This window comes from Saccostrea cucullata, unplaced genomic scaffold (assembly GCF_032062105.1).
Source record: "Saccostrea cucullata isolate Sc308-1 unplaced genomic scaffold, CSIRO_AGI_Scuc_v1 ctg136, whole genome shotgun sequence".
Lineage (NCBI taxonomy): Eukaryota > Metazoa > Mollusca > Bivalvia > Ostreida > Ostreidae > Saccostrea > Saccostrea cuccullata.
This window is the reverse complement of record NW_026930969.1, coordinates 90327-104537: the sequence shown is the minus strand read 5'-3', so window position 1 is coordinate 104537 and position 14211 is coordinate 90327. Positions and strand designations below refer to the sequence as shown.

General features: G+C 32.7%; 1 protein-coding gene across 1 annotated transcript; it reads right to left on the bottom strand.

The window, feature by feature from the left end:
- Positions 1-804: 804 nt before the first annotated feature.
- LOC134230759 (transcriptional activator protein Pur-beta-B-like) lies at positions 805-13611 on the bottom strand. The gene is made up of 7 exons (XM_062712597.1): positions 13482-13611; positions 11075-11181; positions 7102-7229; positions 6274-6391; positions 5676-5796; positions 4018-4124; positions 805-3652 (listed from the first exon to the last, which is right to left on the bottom strand). The coding sequence occupies exons 1-7, from the start codon at positions 13519-13521 to the stop codon at positions 3497-3499; spliced, it is 777 nt and encodes a 258-aa protein (XP_062568581.1). The 5' UTR covers positions 13522-13611; the 3' UTR covers positions 805-3496.
- Positions 13612-14211: the final 600 nt, after the last annotated feature.

The following is a 14211-nucleotide window of genomic DNA, read 5'->3' as shown; positions in this document are numbered from 1 at the left end:
AAAAAAAATTGTACCTTAATCAGTATTCTTATTTGGAGACTACTTGACAACTCGGGTCTACATTTCCACTGCAATGAATTGTGTCTGTATTTTCCATATTTTAAAAAAGTTTGAGTAGAACATGAGAATTTATTCTTCTGATATTTGGCTGGGGGTGCTTTTTGGTGATAAATAACTCGTGTTCGCAATTCTTGGATATTCAAAGCACTTTCAATGGATTTTCTTTTTGATTTTTGATAAGATCACTAATCAATTCATTTGCAATGTAATTTCTTCTTAATTTGTTTATTAAGTAATATGAAATATGTACATGTACAAAACAAGGTGGGTTTGTACAGTACAGTTGAACCTATGTGTATACTGAAGTAACTTGGAAGTCCCAGCCTCCTTTTATTTTAACCTTAACTTGTTTCAATTTTACATCTGCCAATACAATTTTCACAACTTTCGAGATTTATTTTTGCAAACTATATTTTTAAGCATGTAGATTGCCTTTCAACATAGTAGACAGAGTCTACAAGCAATTTTAACAACCTCTGCAACAGCCAGTGGGAGTGAATCTTAACCTTGTGAAAACAGTTTTCAAACTGGCATATGATCTTACTTTGCCTACCACAGAAATGTCAAGTGTTTTAAATCAATCCATATACTTTTGCATTAGTAAATCCAAATTTATTTAGGAATTTGATTTTGATGAACAAAATCCAATTTTCAGTGATGTTCACATACCATCAGAGTACATGAATCTGAGTATATTTGTCATTATTGTAATGCTGTAGTTATAAACTAAGAACAGAACATGGCTAAAACATGCTGAATGTTTAATACTTGTACAACAAGATGAATGATGAATAAAGATGGAACAAATTCAATCAATTTTTGCATTGTAAACAGTGGTGCTCTAATGTTAAGATGTCATCCAATGGTATTCTCCATCCGCAAAGGTTCGAAGAATATTGTGATATTTTTTCATTGCACATGTACAGCATTATCTGTAATGCATTGGTTTGTTTTTGTTTTATTTTTTAAAGTTGCTCCCATTTGCAGACCTCTAGCCAAAAACTGTATGATAACATCATAATAAGGACACAGAAGAAATTCAATACATTGTACTATTTTAATACATAAATATTTCTAATAGAATGTACAGCTGTCAACATGTTTTTTTTTTTAAATCAGATGAAAAAATATCAATTGAGTAAACATTAACGGATGACATCTTACAGATTCAAACTTGTATTGGGACAAAAAATTTGTTTTCTTGCAATAATGTTCATCAGTTTCAGTATTGAATAAAATTGAAAAAAATTTCAGCTTTCAGTCTATCTCAAACTACATCTCCTTTAACCCATCATAATACTAACAAAAAGAAAGTGAAAGTTTGTACCCAAATTTGAGGTACAAATAACAATCAAAATGCCACTTCATTTTACCCAGAATAAAATAACCACTGAATAAATAGCACTATAGATATATAATAACAAATTGGGTTATTTACAAGTCACACATTTTGTTGTTTTTCTTTTTTTTTTGTGTGTGTTGATGTGAGAACAACAGAAGGCTTATATAGAAATGTTATTCTGGGTAAAACTGGATCACATACTATCTAAAGACCTGAGAAGAGTCATCTTGCTGGCTCACTTCCCTACTGCAGTCCGATGCCTACAGCTTTTAAGTTTACTTCGTCATTTCTACCTTGTATAATTATAAAATGACATGTTCTGTTTCATGATCAGATTTCAGTCTCTGTTATAATATTTATGAAAATCCTGATAGATAGAATTGGTATAAATATGACATACTTCCAGGTTTTCAATCAATTCCAACCTATATTAATCAGGTATATTTACAAATGTATTTCCAGAACCGTGTATTACAATGTAATAACCCTATTTTAACTGATTTACAGCTGTTTCTTTTGAAACTGAATGTTGTTCATCTATATACAGGTATTCAATTTTGAAAAGTCAGGTATGACAGAAATCTGAATTGAAAAGGAACATGTCACGTTCCTTTCAAAGAACAATACACTTAAGTCTACATATTCCACAACCCCCTTTAACTAAAACAAACATAAAATGGAATATACAGTAGGTAATAATCCAATAATTCAATACTTATAGTATTAACACACTGAATGATTTCATATCTCAACACTTAACATCTAAAAAGGCCACAATTTTGCTTCTTCTTTCTGCTCTCAGTGCTGTACCTGAGTAGTGAAATTTGCAACCCAACTGAAAAATCATTTACAGCAAATTATATATTACAGAAAAAAAGTTTTAAGATGACGGATGCACTTGACCATGTATTTTTTAACACGCTGCATTTCACAATATGGTAACATTCATAAGAGATATGTGTATACTGATGTTTGCATCATTTGGGAATTTGTACTGGGTTGTGCAGCTTTAGTACAACTTATTGCCTTGAAGTACATGTCATTTAGCATGCAAAAATAACTTCTGACTAATGAGTACAGGGGGTATCAATGCATGTGCCAGTAAATGATTTTTCAAGTGATATAAATACTTGTTGATAACAACTTTTAGAACTCTCCTTGCTGGTCTTGTTTCATAAAATTTTAACATTAAAATTTAACAGCTGACCCATCATAGCTCAGCCAATAACAGGGAAAAAAAAAATAAGATTTTTAACAATCTGGCAGAAATAAGTTAAACATACATAAACCTTCTCTAACAAGGAGCAAACAATATCAACTAAAACAATACAATCTTTGGTGCACCAATACATAATTCAAAAATTTCTCCTATGTATATCCATAATTCAGAGGGTGTGTTTTTATGACCACATTATTAATTATAACCATACAACATAACATTTGTGCACAAAATGTGCAAAACAAAGAACATACTTTAACTTTTTATCATAAATATCCATACACCACACTACGCAAATCACAACTATAACACTAGTTGTCAAAAAACACCCAACATTGTTCTTTACGATGAGAGAAAAATCTGCTATCCGTTCCTTATCCATCAGCCTCACAAGGGAGGTCGCTGAGACAAAGGAAATGTGCTTTATTCGATTTTTGTTTATACAATGAATATTCAAAGTGATCTTCCTTTGTCTAAGTTTGTTTGTCCTTAATATCTTACATGATTAAATGGATTGAATTATTTGTTTGTCCTTAGGACCAGTCATGATATAAATAATACAAAAAAAATCACATGCTGAAATAATCTTATAGTAATATGTAACAGTTTGTGAAAGACTAGGTTCTCCTTGATTCAGTCCTTATTCTCTGGATACCGTATCCCGACGTATTTTTTTTTTTTACAAATAGAAGCTGCTTTATTGTTTCTGGTCTGTCTCCTTCATAGTCACAACACTCAACCTGACAAAGTTTCTGGTGATGTCCCACCTTTCATGTAAATAAATAAACTGGTCACTTTCACAATGTTTAGCTTTCATGATGCGTGTCCCCTGATCCGCCTAAAGCACATTTCCTTTCCCGTTTTTTGTAGCAGCCTTACTGGCTTTCTTCTCCCCCTCCTCCAGCTCCTCCGCCCCCACCAGGACTAGTTTTACTGGCTGCTGAACTGTCACAGAACTCACATAGCATGTCTCGAAACCTGCCCCATGACCTCTCTGGAATGGTAACTGCAGTCCGGTAATTAGCACGAACCTGACAACAAATAAGGTTAAAAATTTATAAAAGTGACTTTTAAAAGATTTGTGTGGGTTTGTGGGGAAGGGTTTATTTTTAAAATTGAATTACTGGTATGAACATTACTTGAAACATAAATTTACTAATTTTATAACGTATTGGCAGTTGAACTTTGGTATCTTGAATACAGTTCAAAAAGCATGAGGCCTACACTGCAAACAAAAATTCATTTATAGGTATAAACAAGTTTCATTGTAAAGGAATGAAATTGGTGAGATTTTTTTTTTGGCATAAGGAGGAGAAATTCTACCCAATCAGTCAAGTCAGGTTGTGGTGAATGGACTGATCAAAGGTAAGTTTAAAATTACCAGGACACCACTTACTTCAGAAATTCTGAGGTAAACACCTCTTCTGTTTGATCCAACATCAAAATAGAATACTTTGTTTTCTACTCTTAAGTATTTACTCTCTGGTAGTTCATTCTGTCCCTCTGAAAAAACAAAATAAAACATTCATCATGTTGCATGAATTCATCCATTGAATGATACAGAAATTTCATGAAACATAACAATGCATGGATACTGTGGAATCATTTTAATCTATGGAGATCAATGTTTTTTGGCAAACAAAATACAGGTAAACTGCATAATCTCGACATCGAATGAACAATCAGAAAATGTCAAGATATCTGAGGTGTCGAGATATCAGAGTTGAGACTCAAGTCCTTAATTTTACTGCACAGAAAAACAGACATGTAACTATGTACATGTCTTAATAGACTGTAGCTTGTTTGTTTCAGCTATCCCACTATATTTATTAGAAAATCTAAGAATTATGAAATACTTCCTTTTTCATCGAAATCTTCTCATTTTACTAGTAACAGTTTTCCATCCAGCATTCCCCATGCTTTGTCAGCACAGGATACAAAATGCGCTCTATAAACTCTGAATAGCAACGGTATAAAATTGACTTCCGTGATACGGGAAAAAATTCACTATTTTTATTTCATTTTCAAATCAAAATTTGATTGGATTTGTGCATTAAAACACACTTAATGATGTTACACATGCATGAATATTACCGCTGATTCAACAGTCATGCATGTCATAGATTGGATTGTTTTCTGTTGAATGCATTTTTACCACAACTTTTAAGTTAAACTGAATTCAATGTGTATATTATTCATTGTAATTTAGCTACTTTTTTTACAAAATGATAAAGTTTTGTTAGATTTCGACATAAATAAACAGTTGTATATTTACATCGAATCAAGTAGATTTATCATTGATATTACCCAAGCTGAACATTAAACAATTAACTTCTCAGAGATGCTGAGGGGGGCTTGGGATTCCTCTACAAACACATTTATATAGAAGCACTATGTAGTCAAAACATGGGTGTGAATTTCGAGATACATGGAGTCATACGTGCGTGACGAGCAACCAGCTGACAAACAATTAGGTTAAGTGAAGCAGAAAATTGCTCCGATGTCGACATATACCAGGTAAATTTTGCTCTTGGGACTGTGAATATACATCAAGATGTGCAGGGTAGTTGACATTACCGAGGTCAACATATCAGAGTTTTTGCAAATCATATATATAGTAAATAATGCCGGGACTGCAGACACACTGTGACATATCGCAGGTTGTCTACATATCTGATGTTGAGATATCAAAGTTTACCTGTAAACAGAGGATATCTATATTGTGTACTTTGATATTGGCTTTAATGCCGCTTTATCCAATGATTTGAAATGGTACACATGTTGGCGAGGCTTGCTGAGCAAATATACACCTTTCAATGAGTTCTTTGTGAAGATATATGCATACAGGAGATTTTACAGTTATTGTTTATTTAGATGCATATATCTGAGTAAGGATCGCAAACATAATCCACAAACATGGATCCTCCACAAACAAACAATGATTACAGTGTTTGATGAACATACACAAATTGATCCATATTTGTGAACAAAAACTAACACTCTCTACATAAAAGGAAGAAAAAATTGTGAAATATTTACCAGTATCTGACTCACCATGGTCATCTGTCCCAAACTCATCCAGGAGGTCAGTGAGGGCATCTCGAAACTCGATCATTCCCTGAGCAGGAATAGCAATTTGAGAGCGGGGCCCACCACGGGGTCTCGTCTGGGCGACCTAATTTAAAACAGTACACTGAAAATTTATAGATCAGAATTCTCTTGAAATTCATAGAATACATGCTTAAAAATTGTAAGTGCATGTCAGTAGATTCACCTTGTTTGTTCAAAGCTTTCAAATTGCAATGACAGTGATTATGAACTCATGTGCATGAAAAGCAGTAAATGACTGAGATATATAATGAATAGGATCATATTCTCTTCTTATCATGTATATACAATATTATCACTGATCATGATCCAAATATGTGTATAATTTTTTACAAGAATCAATATTTCAAAGGAAAAAAAAGAACTGAAAATTGATTAATTTATTATATATTAATTACATATTTCATAAAAAAAATAAAACATATACCATCAGTAAATACCTTAACTGATTAATATATATATATATATAACTAATATACATCTTTAATTATCAATAAGTGAAGCATGAAAATGGAAAATGAGGGGTGATACGTACCGTACTTACCCTCAGAAACCGCCCTCTCTGGTTTTCTTTTAGGTCAAGATAGTAGCGGCGGTTTTCTTTCACCATCTGTTCACTTTTTAATTTCCCATCCTCGGGCAAATTATCAGAAAATTTGGTGCTAATTAAGGAGGGCCTTTTTTCGCGTGGTATTAATTTACAAAAAATTTTCCGAAAATATAAATGTAAGACATGTGACAGTAATTAATTTTCAACATGCGGAAAACGTTTTCTGTGGAAAAAAGTACGTCTACAGTATTATATGTACTGTAAATGTATGCTAAACAGTAAACAACCAGTTATAATTTATTTTAATTGCATATTTTGAGTGAGACTAATTGATGAAATTTCCCAAGCTTTTCTAGCAAATTCAAACATATTCTGGGTACTTTACTTCATCATATTTTACGGCATTTCTTGTGGAAAATAATAAACTTACGAGTACACTGCTTTGAAATTCCATGGATATTTAAAATTTTTGTGGCTTCAAATTTTAAGTAAATATTTACCACATTGAAAAACCATGTCTACTTTAGTTTTCACCAATACACAGTGTACATAAATAACCCAAAATTGACTCAGAAATTTCAGATGTACTAAAAAATATGTAGAGGTTTAAACATTTAACATGATGGCATACAGAAACATAAAGCCATAGGTCATCTCATTGAATCAGATAGTCTTACTAAACATACTACGGTAAATGCAGCAGGAACTAAGAACACAATTACCGGGGTAATTGGGATTTTTCTTTTTGTATTAAAAAAAAATTAAAATAGAAGCCTCTTAGACATATTAAGAATGTTTTAGAGAAATATCTCAGCCAGCTACTCTAAGAATTTCAAGTTAAAATTACCAAGTGATGCATAATGTTCGCTAAACTCTGTCAGGTAGTCTCTGAATTCAGCTGCTGTAGACATAGCCAGGAGGAGACGACTCTTCTTACCTCCTGCTCCAACCTGAAATAAAAAATTCCTCCTTGATAAAAGTATTATATTTTGACAAAATTTTAATGCATATCAAATTGACAAGGTTTGATGATTCTATATTTTACAATATGCAAAATATAATCTAGATACAATCTAGTTATAGAAAGACATAATACTACAACATTAGGTCAGAGACCTATACTTCTGGATCATGTTGGCAAGGTTTGAAAATTCTACTCTACATATCAGGCCACCATTAAAAATATTTTTGTTTGATGTACTCTGACCCACATTTTTCAAGGTGGGTAGGTAGGTAGGTAGTTGTTTTTTTTGCTTAATAGTATTGATCAAATTGATAATTAACAGTCGTAAAAAAGAATTACAAACTCAGAAATTTATTGATGTTTTCAATACCCACTTGTTAACTAGACAGATTTTATATTTATTTCTATGAAAATTTTCAATCTAAAAACATCCAAGAAAAATTATATATACCTTAATAGCTTAAAAATGAAACAATCTCTATTTCATATAAAACAAAATTAAAGAAATTAAAAATTCAAAGTGCTAAAAAAATGATTGGGTAGGGGCGAGATTTTGATGGGTTGGTCAGAGTACATCAAACAAATCATTTTTTATTGTTGGCCTCATGGTGTACGAGATAAGACTTAACTTATAAGCTATATATGATCTGACTATTTATAGCAATAAAATCTGAAAATTTTCATTAAAAGTTGGGACACGATTCCCAAAGAAGTAGCTTTAACTGACATAGTCCTTTTCAATACGATTTTGTTTTACTGGCCTATAGGACTTTTCATAAATCTCAGACTGCAAAAATAAAAGTATACCGAAGGCTGAATTCTCACTTCTTGCATACATATATATTGTTACCTCTATCGTTTTAGGCGGGAGTCTACCGCTTTTTCACTCCATCTCTCGCCTACCACTTTTATTCGCAAATCTATCACTTTTCTGTAAAAGTTTTGTTGAAACAGTTTTCGGTTTGGGTATGCTTTTTGTAAACAGCTATATATCTATGAACACTTGATTTACCAAATTACACCTATGGTTAATTCACATGTACCAGTATTGAACTTGCACATCACAGTCATCCCAAACACTAATATTAGTTTTATTTTAGCACCTTTTGCAGGAAATTTAAGACTCCAACAAAAATCAATAAAAAAAACTTAAAGCTTCTGTCACGATAAATGAATATAACACTCACACTTTTTGTGTGACTGATTTTATTTTTGAAATTTCCTTTTTAACACTCACTTGGCCACAAAAACTTAGAAAGATCTCATTAGGTAATGCAGGCCTTATTAGAAAGACAGCAGTGTTTGAAATAATCGGCACGCGATGGCCTAAGCCGCTCAAATTTTGTAACGGACAAACAGATTTGCAAGTATTGAAGCCTGGCTGGATGTGTAAAAAATTTCCATTAATTAAAATTCAGATATTTGATAAAACTCTCTCAAATTAATTAATAATACTGGTTGCAAAGTGAAACAAGCAAACTGGTAGAGTTCATCAGCCTATAGGACTGATTCGGAATCAAATATATAAGTGAGCTGGCTCCATTCACATTACTGCTAAAACGAACTTTTAAAAGACAATTATTTATTCAGGGCTAGTACATTTTTGGCAGGGTGGACAACTTTCACTACATGTAGCAATCAGCCATGCATGTCTAGCTAATTTTAGAGTCAGTTTCAAACACTGAAGATAGCATAGATTTATGTAAGTTTCATCATTGTGTGTATGTAAGTATTAAAGCATAGCTGTCAACTTTGCTTCACATATAGTATTTGAAAACCATTGGCTACATGTTTTCTCCAATCAACATATTTATAAGTGTGTCATTATATATACTGGTAAGATTGTATCAATTAGCAATTAACCTCATTTAGAAATTTTGATCTTGTTACTGATCTGTGGAAACAACAGATCACATGAAAGCAACTGAATTAATGCTTATTTATTGATATGCATCTCATATATGAACAACGTAGAATTCCCTGTAAGACACACACTTCAGATTGGAAAATGGCCTGCTCCAGCATTCAATTCATATAGTTCAAATGCAACATCTGATGCAAATTTCATCTTAATAAGTACTCCTAATCTATGCATCTTTGAAAGAAACAAATAATAGAACTGTTGGTACTAATACTTGGAAGTTGAGAAAGAAAGAAGTCAACGCATATGGTTGCAAAATTTCTATAAAATTTAATAAAGGGACATCACTCTCCATTTGATCAAACTTGGACCCCTTTACCCAAGATGCTTTACAGCAAGACACTCTTCCTTAAGTAATTAAAACCCTCAGGTGAGCCTTTGGCTTTGGCTGTCTTAAATAAATTGTGTCAACAGAATCCAGGTCCATGTATAAATTTTGGAATTAATTATTGTACATTTCAAATGACAAACTGCCAAGGTTTGGTTTTCATATCTACCTCCAGATCTCAATGCCTGATTAGGACTGTCTATTCTTTGAAAAGGTGATCAAATTTGAGACCAGTGAAATCTGTTCCTGACTTCTGTAACAGTTAACTATCTATAGTAGAGACATATGAGCAATTTGTCTCTTTGGTTAAACATGACATCATGTATCTATGTAGAGTGGGAGCTTCAGCAAATTCTCAGGAAAAAGGTTCTTGATATTTCAGAGGAATCAAGAAATTGGTACATGTATGGTAATATTTCATCTAAACTAATGCATTTTACAAATGCTCATGTTTGTGATACCAAAAACTGTGACAATTAAAAATTTAAAAATAAAATAAAATCACTTTGATCTTTTCTTGACTTTCAATTAAATGAATCATTAAATTTCCTACAAATAGTACAGTAGTGTCAGTAGTGGGAGCACTGTTAAAGCACATGTTTTTTGCCTTATTAACTTCCTTTTCAAAATTCCCCAGAAAAAAATAATTTACAACAAATCAAATCCATGCATGCTTGGTTTTTGTTCTTTGACTTAGGCACTGAGCCTTGTCTGCGTTTCAACAAAATCTGAGTACACATTTGCTAAAACATTAACCAAAATGTACAGCATCAAACAGTTCAATTGTTTGTTATTAGATAATGATCAATATAGATGGAACAAGGTCACTGCAAAGTGGAGCGCATCCTATCTTCCATTACACAACACTCACCCACCCACATACAAACCCACATACAAGCAAGCGTATTGCTTAAAAATGTTAGAATACACCTCTTTTGTGATAGAATTTTAGAAAATTGTTTTGACTTTTAAATGACATTGGGAAAAAATTCAAGCTCAACCATTTTCATGTTTAAAACATCATTTTCTTGATGTTGTGTTAGAGGGTCTTTCTTAATGTTGCATGAATATGAGGATCTTGGAAACAGATGTTATACAAGTGACAAAACTCTTCTCTTAACAGTAATTAAAATATTTCAATTTTGTCACCATATGCATGAAGAAATATATTTCCAAACTGTTTAAAAATGACTGGAAAAAGCTAGATTATGGATGCTGAAAATTTAATCATTCATTCATATTGTATAAAAACATTCGCAAGATTTTGTTGTACATTGCTACTGTGAATGAAAATTTTTAATGGGAAAAAACAAATCAAAATCAAAGTTAAATTTTCAGAAAATATCCTTGTTAAAAACATCTTTTAATTAAACACTTCTCTATATACATCTAAAATTACTTGTGACATAAGCATAACTACATGGTCATAGTACCACTTCCCCAAAATGATATAAATATCCTTTCATTTCTCAAAAACCAATAAGCAGTTGTAAAGTAATTCAACTGAATACTGTACCAATGAAACTTTTCCTGACCTTGCAATGACAAAGTGCAAGTTCTACAGTGTAGTCTGAAAACAAACCTCAGCGATTTTGATGAAGCGGCCTCGTCTGTTTTGCTTGACGTCCAGATAGAAGCGCTTGGACTGTATCTGGAGAGTCCTTGTAGCCAGCTCCTGCTCCCCTGACCCTAAAAAACACAATAATCAAAATATTAAAGAAGTTTTAATGAGGTAAAGCAAGGGATGTGTATTTAAATCAAAATACATTGTGATGCAAAAAGCAATATGTGACATATTCTTTGGGCAATTTATATTCATTCCTTCATAAAAGTTTAGGGATATTTTTGAAGGATTATGCAATTTAAAATATACTCAACAAAAAAAAGAAACGCATATTGCTTTACTCATCAAAGAAATTTTTCAAATGTACATGGAACAACTATCTTTTATATCATTGGATACCTGTGACCTATTTAAAGGACAACATGGGCTTTTAAAACCCAAGTGTTGAATTATCTCCCCTGATTAAACGTGTTTATGAAAGTAATGTTTTTCATGAATTCTTCTAAATCGGACGTCTATTTTCATTGATATTTTGAATTTAGGGAAACTATTAATACTCCTATTAAACCCATATTTAAGATTTGATTGAAGTGTTGATGCTGCAATGCCACGCCGAAACAAAGATGAACACAACCAGGCTAACGATGCTATTAAACGGAGCTACGCAACAGGAAGTTGCAACTGCATTTGGAATACATCAATGGGCTTTGCAGCCGTTAAGCTAACGTCGGAAGACCAAGAATTGGCCGTCTGCAGGTAACCAAGCAGGACCGTCTGATCCCCTCCCCCTTCAGCACCTCACGTGATTCAGAACTTGCTGTAAAGACTGCTGCTACAATTGCTGGATGAAAAAATCAGCATAAAAGTGCATAAATTGTTCGCAAGAGACTGAGAGGAGCTGGTATTCGTGCACAACATCCGGACATTGGAAATCCACCAGCGCTTATAGTTAGTCGTCGCAAAGGACATAGGGATTAGTTAAAACGGTATTCCCAAAGAATTTGGAGGCGTCGACAATGACATAAACTTCACTTTTCTACTCGCAACACATGATAAGTTTAATTTTTATCAAAACCCTCTAAAATCACTTTTACAAAAATAAGGATTAAACTGAAAACTTTGATTATCAGGTTTAATCTGAATATGCGTTTCTTTTTTTGTAGAGTATATATCTTGTTATTCTTGTCAAACCATCTCCTTGAATTGCATAACATTTTCCCTTCACTTTGTTGTTTATTTCATATTTTGCAATTTTCAGTGATTTGGTCTTTTTTATAAGTAATTTAATGGAACACCTTGATTTAAATTCTAAATGTGCTTTTTAAACTTTAAGACTTGAGTATTTTGGGTTATTATGGTTATGTTTTTCTCAATCATGTTAGCATGTACGTATAATGCCTAAATAGCAATGCAAATGTAAATTGTGTCCTTATGTTCAAGTGAATGGTTTATTCATGTAAACCGAGTCCTTCATGTGAATGGTCAATTTCTTATTATTGCTAATCATTAAAACAACATAGGAAACATTAAGCTTCAGAGCTTGAGCCAGAAGCTCTGTACATCAATCTATAATAAATAATTTGGAATCAAAATCTGAGAAAAATTACAGAAACTCTTTACAAATAAAATGTGCTGCCTTTTTTTATCAGAGTTCATCTTCTGAAGAAAATTTCCAGTATCTCTAAAAACTTTTTCTATCGCTATTTTTAAAAAGGGGGAGGGGGAATTCCAAGTGAATTCTACCATGTAGCCAAGTTTAGTAAATATAAAATTCCCATAAATTACTGTTTTCCGTACATAAATAAACCAATATGATTTGACACTGCAGTTAAATTCTGTCACTTGTATTTCATTTGCGTGGGTGCTCACGTTTACTGACAGCTTGTGTATGTAACAAGTCCTTGATTAAGGTTTCAAAATTACAAGCAGACGTTCACTTCCTCCTGTCACCGAGGTCATGCATACTTTCGCCGGCTTGTCCATATCATGAGGCCCACTTGCAAGTAAATGTGGAAAAGACTAAGAAAATAACCCCTTTCCTGCATAAAACGCAATGTAATTTCCCAAATTCGTGCTCTTGTTTAAAATGTCATAACAATCTAAAACGTCAAGGTACGCCATGTTGGATTTTCCCGTACAAGTGGTGGCGAACTTTCTGATTCAGCATATTATACGCTGTTCAAAGATAAATAAACTATAGTCTAATAAATGCAAATGTCCAATAACGGAGCCTCAAAAAAGATTAAAAAATACCAAATATGGCATGGCTTTTCTCTAAAACATGGAAGTTGACAGGGAAATGCACTTTAACGTACAAACGACAGTTTCTTCATTTTCTCGAGGATCATGAGAGAAATAAAGTCATTGGCAACTACAGAACAGCGAAAATAAGCCTAAAATAAAATAGTAAGATTGTAATAAGTACCCTGAGCCTGCTGCTCGTCACCACTCTCACGATCCGACATGGTGCAACCCTTCCTGTACTAGCCGAAGCCTCCTTCCAATCCCTTATGAATTATTCATGAGGTCAAATCGTAATACACATCGAAAACGGAAGTAAGACTAATGTCGTTCGTATCCAGAAAATATTTATTCTTTATCAATCTTCTTTCATTAATAACATTTTCAAAATGCATATTAATTTAAAAAATGTAATTTGGGGAAATTAAATATTTAGATAACATTATGCTATGATTTTACGACTACCTTCCTAAGTTCGTCAGCGCGGGATCTTTCGAAAACTTTTGCAGAAGGAGTATCGAGCATCCTAAAACAGGGTTTGTAAAGTTAATGATTTGATTTTGATACATCATCTTTACTCTAGAAGTATGAACATCCATTTTGATGGTAACAGTCCAAAGTATTCACAATATGAATATAACAGTAGACATGAATGTCCCAAGACACTTGTTTCTACAGGGCACCCTTCTTGATTCTTATTTCATTTATATACAATGTAGGGATAACAATATAAAAATCAAGTTATCTCTCAGACAGTAACACCTTACCTCTTTTCCTTCAGGCACGTAGCATCGGTTTGAAAGGGGGGGGGGGGCACAGAAATTTTTTTAATTTTATTTTTACTTACCTGATAAGTTGACAAGCAAAAAACAAAAACAAAAAAGTTGACAAGCAAAAAACAAAAACAAAAAAAA

What these genes read in the sequence shown, in the direction of transcription:
- LOC134230759 (XM_062712597.1), bottom strand. Translation starts at nt 13,521, where the DNA reads ATGTCGGATCGTGAGAGTGGTGACGAGCAGCAGGCTCAGG. An exon ending in AGAGAGGGCGGTTTCTGAGG is followed by an intron (nt 5,797 to 6,273) that starts GTAAGTACGGTA and finishes GTTTTAAATTAG; the next exon opens with GTCGCCCAGACGAGACCCCG. An exon ending in TTTACCTCAGAATTTCTGAA is followed by an intron (nt 3,653 to 4,017) that starts GTAAGTGGTGTC and finishes ATTTGTTGTCAG; the next exon opens with GTTCGTGCTAATTACCGGAC.